A 25,791-nucleotide genomic window follows, 5' to 3' on the forward strand; every position below is an offset into this window, starting at 1 on the left:
ATCGCTTAAATAATCGAGCGGGGTTTTGTAGAGGGCTCGGATCTCAAAGCGAGAACCTTTTCTTTTTTGAAATCAAAGCGCTATAAATAGCCCTCTCCGTCCTTCCCTCCCTCCCTCCTTCCGAGGATCCCGGCAGTAAGACGTAGCGTTCGGGTCGTCCACGTCGAAACGCGCGGGTCACGACCCGTTTAAAGCTTTTGGCTTTTGTCTCGGGCGACGCAGTCTGGAGAATGCTCACACACTGACTGCGGTGCAGCAGCCCGAGAGATGCCACATGCTGTCAAATCTCGCTCCTTTGTGTGCGGCGCTGGCTGCATTTGAAACCGTGATTGGTGGAAAGGCTCCAACTCGAGGAAACGATTGCGAAACCCACCCTATGAAAGCACGGAGAAAGATGTGCCGGCGCAGTCGGTTGTCGATTAACCCCTCGTGCCTCTGGGCAGAAGCGCAGCCGTCTGAGAGCCCTGCGAATGAAATCGGTTAAAGCCACTACGGTCTCAGTGAGTCGAAGCGGAAACGGAGCCTTTGTTTTGATTGAGTCGTGTCACTCTTAACGTGTCTGTGTTTCTTGCTTTTCTTTTGCAGACTGCCTGCTAGGTTGAGGAGATTCGGGGTGCCCCATAGACCCCTAGGTTCCTCCGATGAACCCCATCAACTCCATGAAACCTGCCCTGCCTCCAACGCCACACAGGTCAGTGTCTCCTGCACGTCAAAGCGTGACTCGCCCACTGTTTCCTCTCCAACGACATTGAACTCTCAAACCCCCTCAAACTGACACCTGCTTCCCCGAGCGCTGCATCTAACAGTCGAAACAGCACCGCTGATGTTTTGATTGTTGATTTTGCATATTTTAACTGCTGTTTGGTAATAGCTTCAGGGAAGCAATGTGTTTTAATTGTTTTGCAGTCTTATCTGGATGAGAGATTAGCCTTGGCGTGCAGGTCAATTGTTACGAATTAGGTTGTTTTTTCACACTTTTAAAATGAAAGTTTTCAAAGATGGTTCTCATTTGAACCTCATTTGGCTGTAAACGGGTCCTCGAGTTGCTATACGGTTATTTGGACACTATAGGTTTATTTTTAAAGGGAATTTACACCCAAAATTGAGCAATCTGGCATTTACTCACCCTCGTGTTGTTTCAGACCCATATGACTGACTTTCTTCTGTGGAACACGAAAGGAAGCTAAGCAGAATGTCAAACATGATTTTAATCATCCAATGAAAGTTAATGCTGCACATAAATATGACCATTTTATGTAAATATATCATGTATTATGCGCTTTAACATCTATCTCTTGTGTGTTCCACTGATGAAAAGAAGTCATACAGGTTTTGGATGACACGGCTGTGAGTAAATGATGACAGAATTAGCCCTTTTAAGAGCGCCTAATTCTCCAAACCAGCAAATACCTAATTGCTTAATGTGCTTTGGCTATTTTAAAGTAGATTTTAAGCTTTCATAAATAATTTTGTCTTGTGCAGGCTCTCGTAAGTAGGTGTACTTGGCACGTTTTCAGAAGTTTTAGTGCTATTTGAGCACATAAATGGAATCCCGTTGCTTCAGAGGCGATAATGAAGCAAACAGTCTGAATATGTAAAGTTGTCTTTGCTCTCAACGCAGTAAACTGAAGATAAATTGCCCACAGCAGCACATGCATTGGGGCCCAAACTGAATCCGCACGCCCACATCTTCTCCTATTATTTGCAGAGCTCTCAATCAGCTTCAGTGTTGAGTTTTTTTTTTGTTTTGTTTTTTAATTTTGATTGGCTGCTTCCTCTCTCAGCTGCTGATTGGCTTCTAGCGGGTTTGGCTTTGAAACCACAGTTTCCTGTTTCGGCAGAGAAGGGGTATCTGGTGGTTTTCCTGCAGAGGAACTTTAAGAGAAACCTCTGCCTCCTATGGAATGTCTCTAAGCTGCCGAAAGTTCGTTTTGTTTACTTGCTAAAGCAGTGCAATGACCAGCCTCAACGAGACGCACGCTTTGAGCCTTTGCTGGAACCTCAATATCCTGTGGGCCGCAGGCCAGTGGATAACTTTGCCGCAGATCCAAGTGGAAATGTGTCGAGAAGGGGATCTTGACTTTCTACGAGGGCTTTAAAAAGAGGAGTCTTTTATGTGGCAGTGGGGTTGAGGTGTCTCGGGTCAGTCGGGGTGAGAGGCTGTTCAGAGCCAGTTGTCACTCAATAAACCCTCGCAGGTTTCATTTGCTTGATACTCTTGTTGCCGCTTGGATGGCTTTTACCTGGAATGCTCCCTTTTGGTGTCCAAGGTTTTTTGCCAGTCCTGCCAATGAGTGGTGACTAGAGATCATTTACTGCCCACTGTATTTTACTTGGATTTTTCTAAATAAAAGTACTATATTTACTGTATTTTTCAAATAAATGCAGCCTTGGTGAGCAGAAGAGACTTCAGTACAAAAAATATTTTTAAAAATCTTACAGACAAGCCTTGCATGTTAACCAATGTACATAAGCAAAAAAAAAAAAAAAATGACAAGTCTCAATATACGTGCTAGTATATGACGCACTGAACAATGACAATACTAGGCTTTTACTACTAGCCACACTTTGTTAGTATACTTTTTTTTGAGTTTTTATTGCTGTGTGTGTGTGTACGGTTACAATGCATCACAATATAGCAAGTGAATTGCGGCTGAAACTGACAAAGCAAAAAAACCTTTTTGTTCACTTTTCACCTCTCACTTTTTTGTTAGACTATAACAAATCTTATGAATGTGCAAGTATTGGTACTGAAAAAACTCAAGTATACTAACAAAGTGTGACTAGTTGTAAAAGCCTAGTATTGTCATTGTTCAGTACGTCATATACTAGTATGTATATTGAATTTTTGAAAAATATTTTCGCTTATGTACGTTGGTAAACATGCAAGGCTTTTAATGTTTTTGTACTTAAGTCTCTTCTTCTCACCAAGGCTGCATTCATTTGAAAAATACTTTAAATATAGTACTTTTATTTTTCTATTTTAATATCTGTTCAAATATAATTTATTCCTTTGATCAAACCTTTGATCCAGTCTTCAGTCACATGATCCTTCAGAAATCATTAGAATATGATGATTAGGTGATTTTCAAGAAACATTTCTTATTATTATCAATGTTGAAAAGTTGTGCTGCTTAATACTTTTGAGGAAAAGCCTTTTTAAAGCATACTTTGCTGAGAAAATTCAGAAGAATGTCATTCATCTGATATAGAAATCTTTTGTAACATCATACATATCTTTACTGTCACCTTTTAGTCAATTTGATGCATCCTCAATTAATAAAAGTATTTAAATCTTTTCTGAAGTTTGCATGTTACGGTTCTACTAGTTCATAGAACAAGTTACCAGCCAACTCTTCTTTATCTCAGGGCTCTGTTCTATTCTTTTTGTCCTTAATGGACTTATTGGGCACATTTCTATCCACCAACAAAACCTTTTTTTTTCTAATTTGTTTGCACCCCTTAAATGCATGTCTATGCGAGTTCTGTTAGAGGCATATGTGTGCACATTTTTGCCCTTTAATGTATGGGTAGACTAGACACCATATTTAACTTGACACACGAATGAAAAAGAGGCTTTGAGGGGTAAATTGCACAGTGTCGTAAATCACGTCTAATTTTGACATGCTTTTCAGAATGAAGATGTACATAGTACAACTGATTGAACGTTCTTCCCTCGCAGCCTCGTTGTAATTCAAGTCAAAGTAAATATGCCGTTGACTCTAACTAAGGTGCGTTTCCATGTTCTAATCAGCATGTGATGTAGTTTGGCTAATTATGGAAAGATGGCGAGCGATTATTGAGAGCGATCTGGTTTGATCCAGTTACACAGAAAACAGTAGATATACACACACACACACACACACACACACACACACTCTTACTCTCTCACCCCCCTCTCCCTTGGCATCGTTACTCTTTCCTGTCTCTAAGTGACTGGAGTCGCCATGGAAACATTGTGCCGAGTACCTCCAGATCATGTGGCTGTGGCACGTCTGAAGTCGCAGAAAGATCCTCTCTCTCTCTCACACACACACACATTCACACCATATGCTGATATCATACCAAGACAAAAGATTTAGATGGAATATAATGTGGATTTGGTTATGGATAATACGAGGCAGATCAGTGCAAAGTGAATTAAGAGCTTTTTGTAGAGGAAGCACTCAGATGCATTAATAACGCCCGGTGTCTGTGTGTTTCTCTCGCCCCGCAGTGACGCCTCTTACCCATATGATCCTGTCCCCTGGCAGCAAGGCCCCAATCAGCCTGCCGGCTCCCTCTCTGTGGTAACCACAGTGTGGGGGGTAACCAATCCTTCACCGAGCCAGGTAAGAAGGAGTGATGACCTCACCAGCTTGTTTACCTTAAAGCTCAGAAAGCACTGCATGTTCCTGGGATGTCCTGGTCATGTCCGCTTCTCAAACAAAACATATTTTTTTCTTTTGAATTTTGTTGTCAATGAATCCAGAGTTGTTCTTGTTTAATTGAGAAATACTTATAAATAAATATAGTAATTAATAAATATTAAATTCTTATAAAAAGAATGAATGAATCATTTTAAATGGGTTACTTTATTTTAAAGTGTCGTTGTTACACTGTAATTATACATTTAAGTGCTGAGTAATATTAAGTAACTACATGTACATGTCACAAGTCGCACGGGTATTTTTGTGGGTTAAAATTACCGAACATTTTCCTACCGTAAATATATAAAACATTTATTTTTGTGAAGAGTGAATGCAGCACAGTCGCGAACATAAATGGATAACTTTAAAGGCGATTTTTCTCAATGTTTGGATTTTTTTTTTTTTTTTTTGCACCCTCAGATTCCAGATTTTCGAATAGTTGTATCTCGGCCAAATATTGTCCTATCCTAACAAACCATACGTCAATGCAAAGCTCGTATAAATCTCAATTTAAAAACAAATTACCTATGTGACCCAGGTTCACACATGTTTTTGAACACACTACTTATATTAAAAAACACAAAAACAATTAGATATGTGAACAATGCTTTAATATTGTGGTTTTATATACTGTACTGTATGGTCAGACACTTGCACATATCATGTTACAAGGTTTTTGACCAGCAAATTTTGGACATACATATTTTGTCCGTTATTAGTATGGCCTTGATTGATGCAGGAGGGGCGGAGTTATGAAGTTTGAGGATCCAATGTAGTAATGAGGTTTAGTCACAAGCTGTTTTTGCTTTTTATTGGTTAGATATTTGCAAAACTCACAGGCAGACGTAAAGGGAGATTTACTTAATTTACATAGCAATGATTTATGAAATAAATGACGAAATATGGAGATGCAATGTTTCCACCCGAAAGTGACGATATACAGTATTATAATAATAATATATAAAATCTAGATTAATCGCATCCAAAAAAAAAGTTCACATAATATATTTGGGTGCACTATGTAGAATTATTTTATATATATAAAAACACAGATGCTTATAAATATTAAAGAAATATTCTCATGTATATACTGTATATAGATTTATATATAATTTATATTATATATAAATATAAATATTTTTTATATAAATAATATTGTTTTCTTAAATATACATGCATGTGTGTGTTTATATATATATATACATACATACATTTATTATGCATATATTATGCACCCATATATTATGCAAACACAAACTTTTATTTTGGATGCGATTAATCGTTTGACAGCCCTAATAAAATCTAAGATATATCAGCAAGTAATACCAAACAAAATATGGGTTCAAATATACTTGACTAAGCAAAAAAATTCAAAATATTCTCTTTTCGCCAGGTTTTTGGTGCTCCCATGGGTCCAGGCGGAAACTCAGCCGGTGGTCACATGATGCCTGGCAACAGCCCGGGAATGAACTCCCCGCAGTTCATGAGCCAACAGGGCTACCCCGAGCCCAACAAGGGCTACATGCAGCAGGGCATGTACGGCCGGCCCAGCGGGGGATACCCAGCCGGACCTGGATATGGGGGCAGGTGAGGAAAACATATTGTCTGCGTGATTGTGTGGCTGTATTTAGTCTCTGCTCCTCGTGGGAGTTGCGTGACGTCAGGCAGCGAGTGGACGTCACCACAGTGGGGGATGTGTGCGCTGTAATGTCCCACCCCTGCGCTGACTCAGAAACACACACTCACACAGTTGTGTCCCTTAAGATCAATTTGCATCGCGATAAATCTTTTGAATCACTGACTCGGAGCAGTCAGCATCCCCCTTGGCTTGCCGGACCACTCACGCAACACCGTGCTGCCACGACAATGTGAATAATCAGTTCCACTTACGCCACCTCCAATTCAAGTCTTGCATTCTGTACTAATGAGCTGATAAGTTGAATCCGGTGTGTTAGGTGAGGGAGGGCTCCCCACTGCTCTACATAACCTGTCTGCCTTCCCTTTAGTTACCCCAATAACGGAGGGGGTTCCCTCGGGATGCCGCCCCATGGAGTTCGTCCGCCCACCGACTTCACCCAAGCGGCCGCCGCTGCTGCCGTGGCTGCCGCCGCAGCCACGGCGACAGCAACCGCCACGGCAACAGTCGCTGCGATACAGGAGAAGCAAAACCAGGAGCTGAACTACGGCCAGGTAAGCGACCTGACTTATTTGTGTTCACATCATGTGTGGTTGATGTGAACGGCACTAAAGGGAAGGTCATTGGAATAAATCTCCCCGTGCTTAAATGTTTTGGAAATAAATCCTGTCCCCTTGTTTCATTTTTTTCGTTTTTTAATTTTTTTTTAAATGCTGTTAATCTGATTGCTGATCTTTTTTTGTGTGGTAAATGCTTTGCACTCCACTTCAGCAATCTTGTATGACACACAGTAACCTCTGATTTCATTGCGCTCAAATCGCCCCCTGCTGGACGAATGTGGATCAACGAGCCCTGATTCCAAAAACGTGGCTTTAATTATTGCAACAAAAAAAAGCAACGTTTTTTTCCCCTCATTTTTCTAGCAGATTTCACATGCCGCTTGTCTGCCTGGGTTTAGATGTCAGACATCATGGCCACACAGGACTTTGACTGTTTACGGTGGTGACCTAGTTGCCGTTTCCCTTTCATGCCCAGGGCCCGACGGCCATAAGTCACGGTTGCAGGCACGTCTCCAGCCATTGTTACCCAACGCTGGTTCTGATGGGTGTGGATCTCTCTGTTGTTTTGCTCTACAGATGGGTGGCGCTTCCTCTTACAACACCCAGTTCCTGTCGCACTCTGGACCCCGTGGGCCGCCCGGCATGGCCCCCTCCGGGATGGTCGGCTCCAGACCTCCTTCCATGGGACCCATGTACACACAGCAGGGCCAGAGGTTGCCCCAGCATCCCGTCTACACAGGAGGCCAGCAGGGTCCTCCACGCCACCAGCAGGGCTTGAAACGCCCCTACAACTCGGATGTAAGTGGAGACTCGCTGTTCGCCAACTTGACCTTTCAGATGTCATGTTCCAAAACCTGCGTAACTAGACATGCTCCCGACAAGAAGGCTGTTCCACTTGGCTCTATGATGCACAAGCCAATCTTTTTTTCGAATGGCTTTTTTGTTAGGGTTAATATTATACACTAGACGTTAAGAGGACTCGACATGATAAAAACCTCAATTAAAAGTCCAAAAATATGAGGATAGTGCTGACAACTTATTTCAATTCCTGGAATGACTGTTGTTCTTTTCTTACAGGGATTTCCAGGACAGCAGTACGGTCCCGGTATGGGAGCTGGGAGCCCGTACCCAGGCCAGCCCATGCAGTACCACCCTGGGCCACAGCGGTCCGCTCCTTCCCCGTCTTACCCAACACACCGAATGCCCCTCCAGCAACCCAATATGGGCCAGTATCCTGCAGGACCAGGAAACCCCAGCCAGTACTACAAGGTACAAAGATCATCACTATTATTGATCACACACAGTCAGTATTTGAAAAAAGCCCTCCTACGATTAAGCAAGACACTTCAAATCAATTTAGGTACTTTCTGAAAGTTATAGTCATATTTTTCCGTTTGAAAGCCATCAGAAAGCTTTCACTTGCAAATCGCAACACATTGCAGGCTGCAAGCAGTGTCATGTTTCCCAAAGAACAGGTTCCTTTTGTCCGTATTAGTGACAAACAAGCTGCCGTTTTTAGAGAAACACACTGGCATTCGATACTGACGAATAAGGCAATGAACTTTAAAAAGGCAACTAGTCGTGAAAAGATTTTTTGGTAGTACCAGTGAAACCCGAACCAACCCAGGTGGTTTAAATTCCATTCTGGGTTTGGAATTACAGCGGTAGATTATCACCATTGTCAAAGCGCTGTAGTGTGCACTTCAACATGCTCAGTCAGGGTCCTTTCCAAAACCTAGTGGGAATGCAGGTCCAGATTTTAAATAGAAGATACTTTCTAATGTATGCATTGCAACGAGCTCTCTAAACTTGTGTTTAACCGGGGGTTGGGTTGACTCACTCTGTTTTAAGTCTGATGTTGAAAGAGTTGTGTTTGCTTAACAGGCGGACCAGTTTAACGGACAGGGCAACAGCCACAACAGCCTGTCCTCGGGAGTGACGGGCGCTGGGTACACCACCTTCAACCAGGCCACCGTCAACGGGGTTGGTGTCCTCTCTTGCATGCATGTGTGTTTGGTGAAACATGAGTCGGTTGGAGCTGCCTGTTAATATTTCACCATTTCGTGAGCACGGCGATTGGACTTTGGCAGCTGGGGTCCAAACTCCACACAGCTGAATCTGTTTTTGCAGTGTATCGGTTATGAAAATCTGACTGTAAAGATAATTTGGCCTCAGCTTGTAAAGCATGCACACGTGTCTTGTTTTTTTCCACAGCCTGGACGTGCGATGCCAGGATATCCCAGCTCTCCTCTCCCAGGAAACCCCACTCCTCCCATGACCCCCGGCAGTTCGATTCCGTACATGTCCCCCGGTCAAGACGTCAAATCGCCCTTCCTCCATGACGTCAAACCCAATATCAACTCTCTGCAGCCCCCTACAGGTAACGCACAGCACTGCATGGAAGACAACACCCCTCCTATCTCTGGAATCCTTGTTTAGAATTCTCTGTGATGTAAATGGAAATAAAAAAGTTTAATTGTCAAAAAAGTTTTCCCCCTCTTTCCTCACATAAGAAAACACTATATAATGCTGTTTTATTCCACATAAGGGCAGTGTTGTGTTAATATTTATATGACATATAAATTATATCATATTTATATTATTTTAGTTATTTTATTTTTATTTCAGTTTTTATTTTTATACATTTTATTACTTCAGCTTAATTTAATTCAGTTTGTTGCCAAGGCTTTATTTCAATATTTTATTTTAAACTAGTGCTGGGCGCTTTGACCAAAAATTTATATCACGTTTTTTTTGGGGGGGGGGGTTTTCTTCAAAATGAAGCCGTTTTTCCAGTTTATGACTTTTTTTCATTTTTTTTTTCATGCATAATCAGGTGTTCAAAGCATTTTCTAGTGATTGACTGGAGAATTACTGCAATAAATTGACTTTGGATAGTTTATTTTACTGTCATTAGTTAATATTGTAGAATAGAATAGCGCCCAGTATAACCTAAAATTGTTATTTCTTCACGTTCTAATAACATTCTTATAACCAAGCAAGAACGTTAATACAACGTTTATATAACAGAATTGAACGTTCTTATAACCAAGAAATAACGTTAATACAATGTCTATAAAAAACTTGACGTTTTGAGTGTTTCTAAAACATTCAGAAATAACGTTTTTATAACTTTATGGGAACGTTATGAACCCTAAAATTGTTAGCTGGGGAAGAGGAGAGATTCGCGATTGCACTGAACACTGAAACAGTGTCGTGCGGCACAGCATAACGTTGTGTAATTGTGTTGTGTACCGCCCAGCACTATTTTAAACTAACGATTTTTAATAGTTTTCGCTTAGTTAACAATAACAACACTGCAAAAAAGGATTTTCCCCATCATGTTGAGATCACATGACCAGTATCCTCATTTCTGTAACCCCCTATTATGAGATGCTATCTGCTGTGGCATAAATAATGCACCTGTGAAATAAGGTATTATGACATTGTTTACTTTACAAGAAGCTAGAATCGTATCATCCAGAGAAATATAATAGAAAAAAGTCCTTTTCAACGACTAACTTGAGGCCACATCTAGAATTTTTGGGAAATTTTTGTTGTCTCTTTCCCACTTTGCCTTTGTTTCTTGCCAGATGAGAAATGATTGAAAAGCACGTGGCACCCCAGTAACTGAAACGCTGCTCTTCTGTCCGTAGGAAACCCCAGTGATGACCTGCGTCTGACCTTCCCTGTACGAGACGGGGTGGTGTTGGAGCCCTTCAGATTGGAGCACAACCTGGCCGTCAGCAACCACGTCTTCCAGCTGCGAGACTCCGTGTATAAGACTCTTATGATGAGGTCAGAGTGCAACATCTGTCCCTTGTAGCCTTTTGTGTTTGATGTGTCCGTATGGTCGCATTGAATATTTAATCTTACCCATCGTGTGTTTAACAGGCCTGATCTGGAGCTGCAGTTTAAGTGCTATCACCACGAAGACCGGCAGATGAACACCAACTGGCCGGCGTCGGTGCAGGTGAGCGTCAACGCCACGCCTCTCACCATCGAGCGCGGGGACAACAAGACTTCCCACAAACCCCTTTACCTGAAGCATGTGTGCCAGCCAGGACGCAACACCATCCAGATAACGGTCACAGCCTGCTGCTGTGTAAGTACAGAGATTCACATCGCACATGTTGACAAACAGTCCGACTAATACGCGCTTTATATGGGTCAGTGTTCATTTCCTGTTTCTTTTTTCCGCGTAGTCTCATCTGTTCGTGCTGCAGCTGGTTCACAGGCCGTCGGTGCGCTCCGTGCTTCAGGGTCTGATGAAGAAGAGGCTCCTGCCAGCGGAGCACTGTGTCACTAAGAGTGAGTGATGCCATGATCTTTTGCACTTACACTAAATCCAGAAGATTGGGGGATGTAAGAAATGTTTTGAAGTATTTCAAATTCTTTTAATTCAGCAAGGACACATTGACTTGATCAAAATGACAATGAAGACATACACTACCGGTCAAAAGTTTTAGATCAGTAAGATTTTTTTAATGTTTTTAAATGAAGTCTCTTCTGCTCACCAAGGCTGCTTTATTTGATGAAAAAAAAAAAATGAAAAACAGTAATATTGTGAAATATTATGACAATTTAAAATGACTGTTTTCTATTTTAATATGTAATTTGAAAGCTGAATTTTCAACATCATTACTGTTGCTGATTACACATTAGTTTTCAGTGTCACATGATCCTTCAGAAATCATTCTAATATGCTGATTTTATGCTCAAAAAACATAAATTATTATTTTCAATGTTGAAAACAGTCGTTTACCATTTTTTTCCCCAAAAAGTCTATGATGAATAGAAAGTTCAAAAGAACAGCATTTATTTAAAATATAATCTTTTCTAACATTAGAAATGTCTTTACTGTAACTTTTGATCAATTTAACTCATCCTTGATGAATAAAAGTATTTTCTAATTTCTTTCCCCCAAAAATAAAAAATAAATTCTTACTGACTCCAAACTTTTGAATGGTAGTGATTAATGTTACAAAAGCTTTCCATTTCAGATCATTTCTATTCATCAAAGAATCCTGAAATAAAAATGTAAAAAACTGTTTTCAACATGGATAATAATCATAAATGTTTCTTGAGCATCATATTATAATAATTTCTGTAGGATCATGTGACACTGAAGACTGGAGTAATGATGCTGTAAATTCAGCTTTGATCACTGGAATACACAATTCACATAGAAAACCGCTGTTTTAAATTGTAATAAATAATTTTTTTTGGTATTTTTCATCAAATAAAGCAGCCTTGGTGAGTAGAAGAGACTTCTTTTAAAAACATAAAAAATCTTACCGATCTAAAACTTTTGACCGGTAGTGTATATAATGTTACATAAGATTTCTATTTCATTTTTAACTTTTAATTCTTTAAAAAAATGTATCATGGTTTTCACAAAAATATTAAACAGCAAAAATTTGTCAACTTTGATAATAATAGTAAATATTTATCAGCATATTAGAATGATTTCTGAAGAATCATGTGACCCTGAAGACTGGAGATGTTGAAAATTCAGCTTTGATCACAGAAATAAATTACATTTTAAATAATATTTCACAATATTACTGTTTTTCTGTATTTTTGATCAAATAAATGCAGCCTTGGTGAGCAGAATAGACTTTCAAAGTCATAAAAAAATCTTACCGACCCCACACTTTTGTACTCATCCTTCTATCTTCTTCCACAGTTAAGAGGAACTTCAGTAGCGGTACCATCCCAGGAACTCCCGGCCTTAACGGCGAGGACGGCGTGGAACAGACGGCCATCAAGGTCTCGCTCAAGTGTCCGATCACCTTCCGGCGCATCCAGCTTCCTGCCAGGGGCCACGACTGCAGACACATACAGGTGATGAGGCCCGAAGTTTAAATCACACGACATCATAAAGTGAGTTTCTGTGGTAAATAACGTCTTTGTTTGTCCATAGTGCTTTGACCTGGAATCGTACCTGCAGCTCAACTGTGAGAGAGGAACTTGGCGTTGTCCTGTGTGCAAGTAAGAACCTTATTCCCCTCTTGCTTTTTATCTTCATGATATTTTTGTTATTTTAAAAAATGATTACGGATGCACGATATATCCATACCGTAGTAGTTGTCTGACAATATTACACATTATCGGGAACAGACATCAATGGATTTTTCCTTTTTTTTATACATTTTTAACTTTTTTCAGACAACACTTTTCTGAAAAAAAAAAAAGTGATTTCAAACTCTAAATTTAAAAACAGTGTTAAACAAACAAATCTCAGAATGAATATAGCTAAACTTTCTAACAGATTAATTTGAGTTTTTATTCTGTTTTTTTTTAAATCTAGACAAAATAGTATATAATTTTTATGTTTATTTTAACAAATATGTATTTATATTATTGTATTAATAATAATAATTTTAGAATATTATTAAATACATAAAAACATTTTATTTTAATATTAGTTTATTTTTGACCATAACATGAAACTAGTTATTGGGTTATATCATGGTATACTATCAGATTGCATATCAGTGCACCCCTAAAAAATGAGTTTCACATGGTATATAGCGGACATATTTGTACAGTTTTACAAACTCATTTGTTCCTTGCAGTAAAACAGCTCTTCTGGAGGGACTAGAAGTGGACCAGTACATGTTGGGCATTCTGATCTATATCCAGAAGTAAGTTTCTTTGCAGAAATGTTACCTCTGTAGCCTCTAAACTGTGATTGGAAAATACGGATATCCTAAATTATACTTTTATCAGTTGTAATCTGCCAGTCGTACATCGTACAGACTGTACATGGCCTGTTTGCTGACCATGTTGAAGTGTACTGCACACAAAAATGGCAAGATCTGGGTGAAATAGGCCTATCCAGTATGATTGGCTGGAATCTACCCAATTTCCCAGTGTCAGAGTGCACAGATTGTTGTTTACAAATTCCCAGGCTGTTTTAACAAGCATTTCCACTTGCTGCCTTATTTTCCAAAACTGCAGTAGTATCGCAAGTATTGTCCAGTTTGCACTCCATCAAAGGTGGTCAGTTGATTTATGTAGTGGTCAGACATCCCCTTCCTGTCTAAATTAAGCTGCAGTGTGTTCTGTATTTTGAGTTTTTAACTTTCTCCTTGTGTTTAGTTCGGACTATGAGGAGATCACCATTGATCCGGTGTGCAGCTGGAAGCCAGTCCCGGTGAAACCAGACCTGCATATTAAAGAGGACCCAGACGGCCCTGCCCTGAAACGCTGTCGCACCCTGAGCCCTAGTCATATGATCTTGCCCAGCGTCATGGAGATGATTGCAGCTTTGGGCCCGGCCTCCTCGCCCTACCAGTCTCTGCCACAAGGTGGCAGCAGCAGCACGCCTGATTATCCCAGCCAAGGTGTGTGACGCATCTGATTGTAAAGGCCTCATGAGGCCCACAGAAGCATTTATGTGCTTCTAAAAATGTTTCAGTGAGCATTTTATTATTGAATACTCTGCTTTGGAGTCATAATAGATTTGGATGAAGTGTATTTTGACCTCCTGTCGATCTGTTGTCGCGTATCTTTCAGGTGGCTCAGGATACTCCAACCAACCAGGCTTTTCGGACTTTCCCAATGCCCCTGGCACACCGACCCTTGGGGAGTTTTCCTCCGGGCCGCCCCCACTGTCCTACCAGTCTGACCTGCCGAGTGGGCTCCTTACCCCAGAAAAACCTGTGGGACACCCGATGTCAGGACAGGTGGGCTTTCCTGTAAATACAATTTTTACCATAAGGGATTGTTAAAGTATGTCTGTCTGTCTGTCTGTCTGTCTGTCTGTCTGTCTGTCTATTCAGTAGGGCTGCATGATATATCGAAATATTATAAGTGCACTTATCGCAATATGCATCTGAATGTTTTTAATATGCTACTTCAAAAAGTTGTGTAAAGTTTTAGGTCGACGCATATAGCAGAGAACAGACTGGGTACGTGACTGTGATTTGCCTGTGACTTACTTGACATTAAAAATGAGTTTATGGGATGAGAACTCAATACTCGCGCTGTCTGACACGCACACAGAAAGCTGACTCTCAGACAGTGTGCGATCTCGAATTCGGTTCTCTTTCGCAGCTTATTGCACTCGAACGGTCAAACGCACATGCCTGTTGTGGCGAGTAATCATGTAAACACAATTGATTATGTCTTACAGGAGAACTCCGGCGCAAAATGAACCTTTGGTCTAATACAACATCGGTACCTAGTCACCCGATCTCTGAGATTTGTTTTCATGATAATCGAATGTAAAGAGTTTATCTCTAAAAACTGTTTAGCGTATAATGCTAGTAATGGGGGCATTTACTAAGTAAAAAGAAATCGCTAGTTTATACCACTAACAAGGCTCAAAATAGCCCCACACTAACACAGTAACATAATGAGGGTCCGTACATGCAAAACGAAGCATTGAGAACTTTGTAAGTGTACAGACCGTTTAATAAGAGGATACTTTATAAAGACAGTTCACTGTGTATACAGACAGGAGCCATCTTGGAAAACAGTCACGACAAGTCAAACCGAGAACGACGTGCCGAGTGAACTGAACTGGGGATCGCTCACCTGCTCACCTGTCTAATAAAGTACATGCAACACTTGCGTCTCTGTCAAATCAAAGTTAGTCGCGGACGTGGAGCTCTCGGATTCTCGAAAGATGTTGATCTTCGTCTTAGTCCTCTTTTTGTCCCAAAGTTGCTTGCCATTGTCCATAATTTTTGAACAAAACAACAAAACAACAAAAAAAACAGCGTGAGCGTCCTGCTTGGCATAACCCAGTTGTCAACGTCTGTCGCCATGGTTGCTATCGCAGTACGAGGTCAAACATGGCGGAAACCGGGGGTAACGTGGATATGACGTCATTGACCGGCGATTCCTCACCCCTGCTCACACAAATTGCAATTTTCTCACGATTTACAAATAGTTTGAAACATTTGGGATATTGTAAGTAATTAGCTAAACAAAATATATAATATTGGCCTAGTGGTTTTTGGATATTTGACTGCAAAAATCCTGCATATTGTACCTTTAAAATCACTAACTGCTCTTGACTGAATAACTTTTGTAGCTTAATAATGAATCGATGTATTTTTAATTCATGTAAAGACAATGCAGTGTTTTAGTTTTACATTTGTTTATTCCTTTTCTGTATTGTTTCTTACTTGAATGCTACAGTTAAATAGATTTAATGTAGGCCTATCTGAATAAACTTAAAGCACTGTTTATTTTATCTGTATTTTTGTTTTATTGTGTTTGTCCTATAGTTGAAATTTGCTTCTTTGTTCTTATTTTTAATAACAAATATAAATTAAAATAACAAAAATAACTAATCATCCACACCTAGTTTCAGGTTGTTGTTGTTTTTCCTGGATGTTCTTGATGTTTTCAGGTTTATATAACTATTACCAAGTTGACCAAAGAGTTGTGTCGTATTTAAATTTTTTTTTTTTTTTACATTGACGTTAAAATGGCATTGTCAGATTTGTGACATTTACTTTTTATGTAATGTTATGTAACACTGCTGCTCACTTTCAGTTGTAGTGATGCTTTCTTTTTCCCAGAAAGAATGTGAAACAAATATTGGTTATATTATTTTCATCATTTTATAGATTTTAAGCAATGTCGAACATCGCATTATTTAACAATTGCATTTTTCTTCAATATCGTGCAGCCCTACTATTCATCTGTCTGTCTGTTTGTTTATCTGTCTTTCTATCCGTCTGCCTGTCTATACGTCTATCCATCTGTCCAACTATTAGAGGTCGACCGATTGATCCGTTTTGCCGATTAATCGGCACCGATAACTGATTGCTGGAACAAGTTATCGGCAAAAATCAATACCGATATCTTTTCCGGGTTGCGTTCGTTTCGGAAGCGGCTGAGAAGAGTCCGCTGTCATTATACAGTACGAAAACGGCCTCTAGAGGCGAAATAAAAACTATCGCTGACGCCTCGTGGAGTAGTTTTGACACGCGAGACAGCACGGAGCGGGACGTTTCAGATGCAGATTTAAAGCATAGACAACGAAACGGTATGTATACAGTACACTACACTACATGTTTTCATATCATTATAAATTTGTTGACTAGATACTGCATTAGTAGAGAAAGAACAGCAGTATATTCCAGGCTGAGAGGACCCTAACATTAGTAGTACCTCAAGCGGTTAAAAATGTGTGACAAAAATATATGCTAATCTGACTCAAATGTTTAGTGTAACAATAGATCAATATTTAAAGCTAGTGACGTGAGAAAGCAAATTGATATGTTCATGCAGCTGACAGAAATTTATCCAAATTCAGTTCTTTTTTTATCATCATAGAAGCAGTGAAAGTATACATATGCATATTTCAATGCTATGGCCTTTGTGCAATCATTTAATAATGGCCTGACTGTTTAGCATGACTGTTTAGATTTATGTGAAATTGTAACACTTTACAATTCACTAAACATTCAACATTCACTAAAGGCCCGTACACACCGGGACGAATATCAGTGCGTGTTATTCGTCAGCGTTTTTTAAACGCGTTTTTTGTGTTCACACCCAATTGATAGCTGACGATGAGCCGAGTGAACATGCAAATTCATTCCGTATATCTTGGCGTATATCTTCTTCTCCGTTCCGTATGTGTGCTCGGCAAGACCGTTTTGTGTTTGAGCGGCCCCAAGTTGTGTGTTACTGTAACTTCAGAAGCTCCAAACACGTGAGCAAAAGCGCCAATCTCATTGGTTGGATAGTTTTGACGCAGCGCGTCAAACTAAAAAAAAAAAAAAAACGAACCCGAGGCGTTTTTTTTTAAAAATGACACGCGTTTGCATTTTACAAATCTTTCTATCCGTCTGCCTGTCTAGCTATGCATCTGTCTATATGTCTATCCATCTGTCCAACTATTAGAGGTCGACCGATTGCGCCAAACGTTTGTTTTTTAAATGACGCTTAGAACGCAGACAGATAGAAAGATTCAAATTATTTAAAAAAAAAAAACGCCTCGGGTTCGTTTTTTTTTTTTTTTTTTTAGTTTGACGCGCTGTGTCAAAACTATCCAACCAATAAGATTGGCGCTTTTGCTCACGTGTTTGGAGCTTCTAAAGTTACAGTAAAACACAACTTGGGGGCGCTCAAGCACAAAACGGTCTTGCCGAGCACACATACGGAACGGAGAAGAAGATATACGCCAAGTAGCATCGCCGTCTACACCATAGATATCTATACAAAGGCTAGATGTCTTAAGGCGGAGTTTCTATCGTCATCACCAGCGGCCATCTTGTCACAGGCAAGCTGATGTAAGATGAGTGGTCAGGACGAACACAAATACTCTTATCTCGTTGAAATCTTGACGGATTTACAAACGGTTTGGTTTCTTACAAACGTTATTGACGTGGCTATAATTATCTGGATGATTTTTTATTTATTCATAAGTATGCAGTGTCATAACTACATCTCTGACGTTTATAACAAACCAAACCGTTTGAAAATCGGTAGACAATTGAGCAAGTTATGGTTATTTAAATAGTACATATACCATTAACACAATGTTACGTGTGAGGGAGCTGCCTGTGACAAGATGGCCGCCAGGTGCAGACGTCGACCTCCATTGGTTAGCAGCGCGGACGAGATATCTAGCCTTTATATAGATATCGATGGTCTACACTGCCAGGAAGAGGAAGAGGCAAGATGTGCACACTCACATTGGCACCCTTTGTTTAGTCACGAGGCGTTAAACGTCGGCGAATAACGCGCGCGAAATTCGTCCCGTTGTGAACAGGCCTTAAGGTTAATAAATGCTCTAGAAGTATTTTTCATTGTTAGATCATTATTTTCAACATATACTAATACATTTTAAATGTTCAAATTGTATCTGTTAACACTATGAACTAACATTAAGGTATAATTAACATATTAACATTCATTCATATACATTTGTGTAATCTAATGTAATAAGTTAATACAATTGTTGTAGTAGAGTTCAGCAGTAGTTTACTAGAGTATTTTGTTTGTTTTCATTCAGTATGTATCAGTAAAACTATCGATTAATGTGTGTTTCCCGAAAGCATGCATCATTAGCCTCGCAAGTTCTGTCGGTTGTTCAACAAGTCGTCGAATCAGTTGTTCAAGTCGGTGTTTCCTGAAACTATAGTTCTAATGAACATTTGCAAATAGCATCGAAAGTTGTGTGGCTGGAACGACAGCTCTCAACCTGTGGTTAGAAGCAGAGTTTCTTGTTTGCATGACACGTGGACTCAATAAATCCTCATCTTGAGCAAAACAAGCAAGCTGACATTCAGTACAACCCGTCTTTAGTTTAGAATACATACAAGTGTCATTTACATCTTTTAGATTGTCAAGAGATTTAGAGTACTGTTTTTGAAGAGTGTGCATGTGTGAACGTTCTCTACTATGTAAGCCTGTGATTCAATCTGGAAATAAAGCAAAATAAAAAATGATTCTAAAAAAATGAGAAATTGTTCTCAGATGGCATGTCCATAATTTATAGCAAAACATCTAGCATTAATTCAATCTCAAACAGATTCATTAAAGGAAGGTATTACTCCCAACACCTGAGTGACATCATTAACCAACATGGCTGAACGACCAATTTGCGACAATATGGTTGCGGGAAACAGTTGCTTTCTTTAATGATGCATCGTACTATGGTAGTGAAGCAGAAAGTTAAGTCACTTAACGGGAAACTCACCCCAGGGCGGTCCAACCTAGTTATCGTTATCGGCAAAATACACAATCCGGCGATTTCTACTACTATCTATCCGTCTGCCAGTCTGTCTGTCTGTCTTTGTCTCTGTATGTATGTATGTCTGTCTGTCTATCTGTATCTATCTATCCATCTGTCTGTCTGTTGCCAACTAGCTTGCAGATGAAAGCCTAAAAGGAAATAATTGTGTTGATCCGTAAATTAATTGACCTATATGACTTGAAATAGCATGGCTAGTTTGCTGCACGTATTGTGCTGAATGACCAAATGTCCAATGTCCAAATGTCTTTTAGTGGCATCTTGGTTTCTGTCATCCACATATAAGAGCCATTGAAACACTGTCACTCGCAGCTGCTGCTTTCCCCACCCCGTCACCAAACGCAGCACAAGACAAGCCACTTCAAATTACTGTGCAGTGTGTTCCAGCTTCACTGACCGTCTGTTTTTCCCTTCCTTAATAAAGATGTCCCACTCTAGCCGCATGGACCCTTCCCACAATCCCCTTCAACAGCAGCAGCAACAGCAGCATCAAGCTCTCCATGGTAACTCGGGCATGGGTGGCCCCGGTGGACCCATGCACTCCCGCAACTCCTCCCAGAATCCCCGGATGCACACAGACAGCTTTGGGCTGGGGGGCCCCGGGGGGCCTGGTGACGTTCCAGAGCCGCCACTTGATGTGAGTCACAATCAATCATCTATTCCAGATCGAACACTCGTGATTTTTGGCCATTTGAATTGGAGTTTCACTCCGTGTACATCCTGTACCAACTTATGATTTCCTTGCCAACCCTTCCCGCAATAATTTAGGTCCTGTTTTTGCAATTCATTATGCTTAAAACTTTTGGATAATGGTCATTCCCACATTTGCATTTATGAACTATTTTGGATTGTGTCATTTTCAGTAATAGGTCTCTACTCTTAAAGGATTAGTTCACTTGTGAAAAAACTTTTGCCGATAATGTACTCACCCCCATGTCATCCAAGATGTCCATGTCCAGGTTTTTGATGAAAATATTCCAGGATTTTTCTCCATATAATGGACTTCAATGGGAACCAGACGGATAAAGACAGTTAATAACAGTTTCAGATGGAGCTTCAAATGTCTTTAAACGACACCAGACGATGAATAAGGGTCTTATCAAGCAAAACGATCGGTTATTTCAAAACTTATTTCAAAAATGTAACTTTTCTAAGGACAAATGCTAGCCTTGCTCTATTCTGTGAGGCGCGTTTGTAACGTCACGTAATACGTAATTACGTTCAAAAGGTCACGGGCGACGTAGCCGGAAGTACAGAATCAAAATCGTTCGACATCGTTGTTTTACCTTTTAATTCCTTTTTTTTTTTGTAAATGGCGTTTGAGTTAGTTTGCACGTTCAACCTATGCGTTCAACTTAAACACTGACTTTGTACTTCCGGCTACGTCGCCCGTGACCTTTTGAACGTAATTACGTATTACGTGACGTTACAAACGCACCTCACAGAATAGAGCAAGGCTAGCATTTGTCCTTAGAAAAGTTACATTTTTGGAATAAGTTTTGAAATAACTGATCGTTTCGCATGATAAGACCCTTATTCATCGTCTGGTGTCGTTTAAAGACATTTGAAGCTGCATCTGAAACTGTTATTAACTGTCTTTTGGACCTCGGACCGTCTGGTTCCCATTGAAGTCCATTATATGGAGAAAAAACCTGGAATCAAAAACCTTAATTTTTTTTCGACTGTGGAAAGAAAGACATGGACATCTTGGATGACATGGGGGTGAGTAAATTATCAGCAAAAGTTTTTTCAAAAGTGAACTAATCCTTTAAGGTGTGGTCACATTTACCGTTGCTCAGTGAAATCCCATGGGAGAAATACCAAGTTCAGTCTTGAAACTCTTTATATGCGGTTCATTACCCAATTAATCACTTCTATCTACTGTCGCCTTTATATTCTAGTCTGGCTAGATGGAGCTCAGTTTGTGCACTATATAGTCCCGGTCCACCCCGGCACCACTTCTCTAGATCTGCTATGGGGGTCTCTATAGTTTTACTACAATGCATGCAAGTCTCAGCAGCTGCGTGTTTTCTTCTTTGTATTTCTTGTGGTTTAGCAGAGTGAGCAGTAGCAAATCTAATCTGCCAAAACCAACCCTTTTTACATTTACAATTCTATTTCTCATTAACAAAATGTCTTACAAACTATTACTTAAAGGAGTAGTTCACTTTTCAAAAAACTTATATAATATTATAATGATAATTTACTCACCCCCATGTCATCCAAGATGTCCATGTCTTTCTTTCTTCAGTCGAAAAGAAATTAAGATTTTTGATGAAAACATTCCAGGATTTTCTCCATATAATGGACTTCAATGGGAACCAAACGGTTCAAGGTCCAAATGACAGTTTCAGTGCAAACTGTTCAAAGGGCTTTAAACGACACCAGACGATGAATAAGGGTCTTATCAAGCGAAACGATCGCTCATTTAAAATAAAATAACAAAGTTTAAGTTTTATAAGCTCAAATGGTCGCCTTGCTCTGTTCTGTGATGCACGTTCGTGACTCTCCTGTTTCAACTCGTTCATCAAAATTAACAAATCTTTTCCGAGTGAATTCATTAATTTCGTTCATTGTATGAATCAAATGACTCGAAAAAAGATTTGTTCATTTTAATGAACGAGTTCGAACAGGAGAGTCACGAACGTGCATTATATGGAGAAAATCCTGGAATGTTTTCATCAAAAAAAAGAAAGAAAGACATGGACATCTTGGATGACGTGGGGGTGAGTAAATTATCAGCAAAAGTTTTTTTCAAAAGTGAACTACTCCTTTAACACCAGTCATTCCATTAGGAATCAGTTTCGCCTGAGGGCAAAGGAAATCACGAAAATGTTGCTCATGCTAATTTGCTGCGCCGACTGACAGAAAGCTGCTTGGTTTGAACATGACCTCTGTGTGAGCTGTGCTTAATGCATCTCTACGCCATTGACAATAGACGATGCTTTTGCCTGAACTAATGCTAATGTGACATCACCTTTAAAGGGGCGGTCACACTACGCTTATCATTCCATTCATACCAAGGGGGTAATCCATCGCCTGGAAGTTGAAGCCTCGCGGGAGCTGACATCTTGTAGCAGAACTTCACTTGCGTTAGCATTCCCATTGACTCCCATTCATTTTGGCGTCACTTTGACAGCGAATAACTTTACATCTGAGGCGTTTGAAGACCCCATTTGTCCTTTATTTATTTCTAAAGAAACAAGACAATGTATAAAATGCTCCATTACCTTGTAGCTTATGGTATGGCCCCGTAGAAGCAGTTTTAGTGAAAGTAGGCTAACGATTGCGTCATACCCACGCGGGTATGCTCTCTGTCGCACAGTATTGAGATTACCATATGGACATGAGAAGTATATCCAAAATGACAAAATAATTAATCAGAAAACCTAGCAAAATTGTCTCCTCCTAGCTCATGGACAGCTCCTACTCACACTCTCCGCCTCTGCGAGTTTCAGGAAGGGAATGATTCAGATTTCTCATACTACAACACTAGAAGACAGACGGGTCACTCACATCACATTCACGTAGTCAAGCTCTGTTTGAGTCTGCGCGTCAGGGACGGAAGTGCTAAAATCGCCAAAAACGGGCTTCAATCGTCTCAATGGAATTCCAATAAGATCGCTCTGTCCTTTTCTTTTACCGTCTATGATTCATACACACATGAATGCTGGAGAGCGGAAAGGCAAGTTTCGCATTTCGGCCCATTCCAAAGTTCGTATCACGGGAAGATGTGTGACAAATCGAAGATGAAGAAGTCACTGGGCGACCTCTTGGTTTAATTAGAAGAATGCACATTTTTTGCAGTAAAGTGGAGTAGATTGTATATTTTTACTTTCTAGATTTATTATTTGTTATGTGTAGAATTTGTGTTTATAAAGATATCACGTCATGTCAGGAAGTTTCACATGTCTAGTGTGACCATAACTGCGAATGGGCCTAGTGAATATTTGAACGGCTCTCTGACTCCGATTTTTTTATTAATTAATTGCTGCAAACAGTTCAATTAAGTATAACTGTGTAATAATAATGCAGGCCTCTACTTTTGACCATAATTGAATGTTTATTAATGTCTTTTGAAAAGCCAACTAATGTTACGATCACAAGCTGAGAGTTTTGCCATGGGCCCAGTCTTAACCCCTGGACTTCCCTTTTTGTTTTCCAGCTTCTCCCAGAGCTGACAAACCCAGATGAGCTGCTGTCCTACTTGGGTCCTCCCGACCTTCCCAACAACAGTAACGATGACCTGCTCTCTCTGTTTGAGAGCAACTGAGCCCCTTCTCCCTTCTTATTCATCACCGTCCAACAGACAGCCTCCCCGATCCCGCACACTCCCGGCTCGTCGAGGGGAGGTCTGGAAAGCGTAACAGATATCCGATTGCGTCTTTGCACTGTTTCCTTCTGAGACTGGAATGCAGTGACTCATGGGAAGGTGCAACGAAGATCTTTTTTCTTTTCTTTTTTTTCTTCCTCCTGTGACAATGTTATTGTTCGTCTGCTTCTCTGTACTCTGTCGAGACTTTATTGTGAATTTCAGTTTGAAAGAATTCCTGCTCTCTCGAATCACTTGTAGAAAGACGCCTCATCTCACATCAGACTCGTGTGGTGTAAATGACATTCTGTGTGTGTGTGTGTGTGGAGGGGGGGCGGGGTCAAGTCATTGTTTGTTTTTCATTGCAGCTCCTGTTTTAAATCGAAATTAGATGAGGGACTACTTCAGAAATAACACGGGGAAAGCCAAAGTGTCTCACTTCTGTTGTAACTTGAAAAGCAAACATGGCTAAACTTAATTCTCTTAATAAACAGGCAGGCTTAAGTTTTATTTCTTCTTTTTTTATTTTTCCTCCCAAAGATAACCACAAAGCTAGCTCTATGTGATTTAACATGGTTTTAAACCACAAATGACTTAATCCTAAATGTACTTGACTTGAGACCTCAAGTGTAGCCTTTTTTTTCCTTTTGAACATGCTAATAGAGGCAATAACGATGTGTCAGACCTTAAAAAGTAGCATGAAAGAAGTGCACTATGACATTTTGCACACCACGTGTCTGCCAGCACACGAAGGAAAAGGCAAAGAATCAGTCACCTTTTGTGACACACACACAAATACGTTCACGCACACCTCAAGCCACACTGTGTGTGTGTGTGTGTGTGTTTTGGCACAAACTCATGCCAATAGACCAACTTAATGCCACACCCTGCTCTATGTTTTTGTCTGTCTCGTTAGTTTTTTTCCCCTCTGTTCTTTTTAAAAACGGTCTTCCTCCCCTGTGGATTTTGAGGCCACGATGTATGTGGATGTCTACCATTACAAGAAAGGACTAGTATCCCTGATCGTCGTTGGCTCAGATCACACCCTCACTTGCAGACGCATTTCACTCGCCCTTAAATATGCAAGTTTGGGCTGTTATTTGGTAGAAAACGAGTTTTCTTTGTCAACAAATTGTGTGAAACCATACAGAGCACAAGCAGCCCAGTAGCACCTTGTTGACAGGTTACAAAACACAAAAATGCACACGAGGAGTCACAAACAGGGCGTTGTTGTTTTTTTTGTTGTTTTTTTTTTTTGGACACATACCTTCCCGTAGTGAGATTTTGCTTGGACAAATCTGGGTGGGTGGGAGCGTCACAACAGGTAATGGACTAATGTTTATAGCCGCACTCATAATTGAGAAGGAAAACATTGGGATTCATGTGAAATATGTACAGATATAGTATTATTATTGTCGCAGATGTGAACTTTCTCTTAACCCCATGATATGGAAAAAAAGAACATTTGAAACACTATGACAAGAGCTCATGTCAGACATGCGCTTCATTCCCCCCGTTTTCCATTCAGCGCTCGCTTTCTCAGCAGAGAAACCGTGGAGGGGAGATGAGTCTGCTGTCGGTTCCTGTCTTGTCCGATTTTATTATTTATCATCGCTCTTTGGGCACCGTTAGCGAAGTGCAGTTTGTATATTATCAATACAGGGAGCATCATGAGTCGACGGATGTGCTTTTGTTCTTTTTTTCGTTTGTTTGAAGTCATTTGTGTATCATACAATTTTATCTTTGATTATATAATAATTGTTATTATAATTATAAAGATAATTGATGGGCCTGTATGCATCTCTCTCTCTCTCTCTCTTCTGTGTTAACTAGCAGAGTTTATGAATTTGTTAGAAAGAGAAAAAAAAAAGAATTCATCAAAATCTGTGACCATAATCATGAAAAACTGAGAAACCAGCATCACTTGTTGATCAAACTGTTGAAAAAGATGTTTGACTGTCATGTGTTGGTGGATCATTAAGTTCTATCAATTGAATTAAACATGTACAATTGAAATCGATTTGTTTTTCTAAAGATGTGAAATATTTCCATTATGTTTTATAAGTAAAGAGTTAAGCCCCATTGCGTTTCATTGGCTTTATTTGAAGAGAGCAGAAGCAGCACCGCATTGTTACAAGACGCGG

The 25,791-nt window shown here is 40.0% G+C and overlaps 1 protein-coding gene across 5 annotated transcripts in view; it reads left to right on the forward strand.

The window, feature by feature from the left end:
* The window catches only part of zmiz2 (zinc finger, MIZ-type containing 2), a 68,198-nt gene extending 42,469 nt beyond the window's left edge, over positions 1 to 25,729 (forward strand). For 3 of the 5 annotated variants that reach the window (XM_039676337.2, XM_089126529.1, XM_039676334.2), the window contains exons 2-19: positions 586 to 691; positions 4,217 to 4,331; positions 5,803 to 5,996; positions 6,416 to 6,599; positions 7,182 to 7,403; positions 7,683 to 7,874; positions 8,490 to 8,588; positions 8,820 to 8,985; positions 10,262 to 10,403; positions 10,500 to 10,710; positions 10,811 to 10,916; positions 12,295 to 12,452; positions 12,532 to 12,599; positions 13,187 to 13,255; positions 13,713 to 13,957; positions 14,130 to 14,311; positions 19,760 to 19,972; positions 23,501 to 25,729. In XM_039676337.2, coding sequence (XP_039532271.1) covers positions 642 to 691; positions 4,217 to 4,331; positions 5,803 to 5,996; positions 6,416 to 6,599; positions 7,182 to 7,403; positions 7,683 to 7,874; positions 8,490 to 8,588; positions 8,820 to 8,985; positions 10,262 to 10,403; positions 10,500 to 10,710; positions 10,811 to 10,916; positions 12,295 to 12,452; positions 12,532 to 12,599; positions 13,187 to 13,255; positions 13,713 to 13,957; positions 14,130 to 14,311; positions 19,760 to 19,972; positions 23,501 to 23,608 — 2,724 coding nt within the window. In that variant the 5' untranslated portion in view covers positions 586 to 641 and the 3' untranslated portion in view covers positions 23,609 to 25,729. Of the gene's footprint in view, positions 1 to 133; positions 501 to 585; positions 692 to 4,216; positions 4,332 to 5,802; positions 5,997 to 6,415; positions 6,600 to 7,181; positions 7,404 to 7,682; positions 7,875 to 8,489; positions 8,589 to 8,819; positions 8,986 to 10,261; positions 10,404 to 10,499; positions 10,711 to 10,810; positions 10,917 to 12,294; positions 12,453 to 12,531; positions 12,600 to 13,186; positions 13,256 to 13,712; positions 13,958 to 14,129; positions 14,312 to 19,759; positions 19,973 to 23,500 lie in introns of those variants that run through there. The other 2 variants (XM_039676338.2, XM_039676339.2) reach the window with 2 other exon arrangements.
* Positions 25,730 to 25,791: the final 62 nt, after the last annotated feature.

Source organism: Pimephales promelas, chromosome 23 (genome assembly GCF_988280905.1).
Source record: "Pimephales promelas chromosome 23, fPimPro1.hap1.1, whole genome shotgun sequence".
Lineage (NCBI taxonomy): Eukaryota > Metazoa > Chordata > Actinopteri > Cypriniformes > Leuciscidae > Pimephales > Pimephales promelas.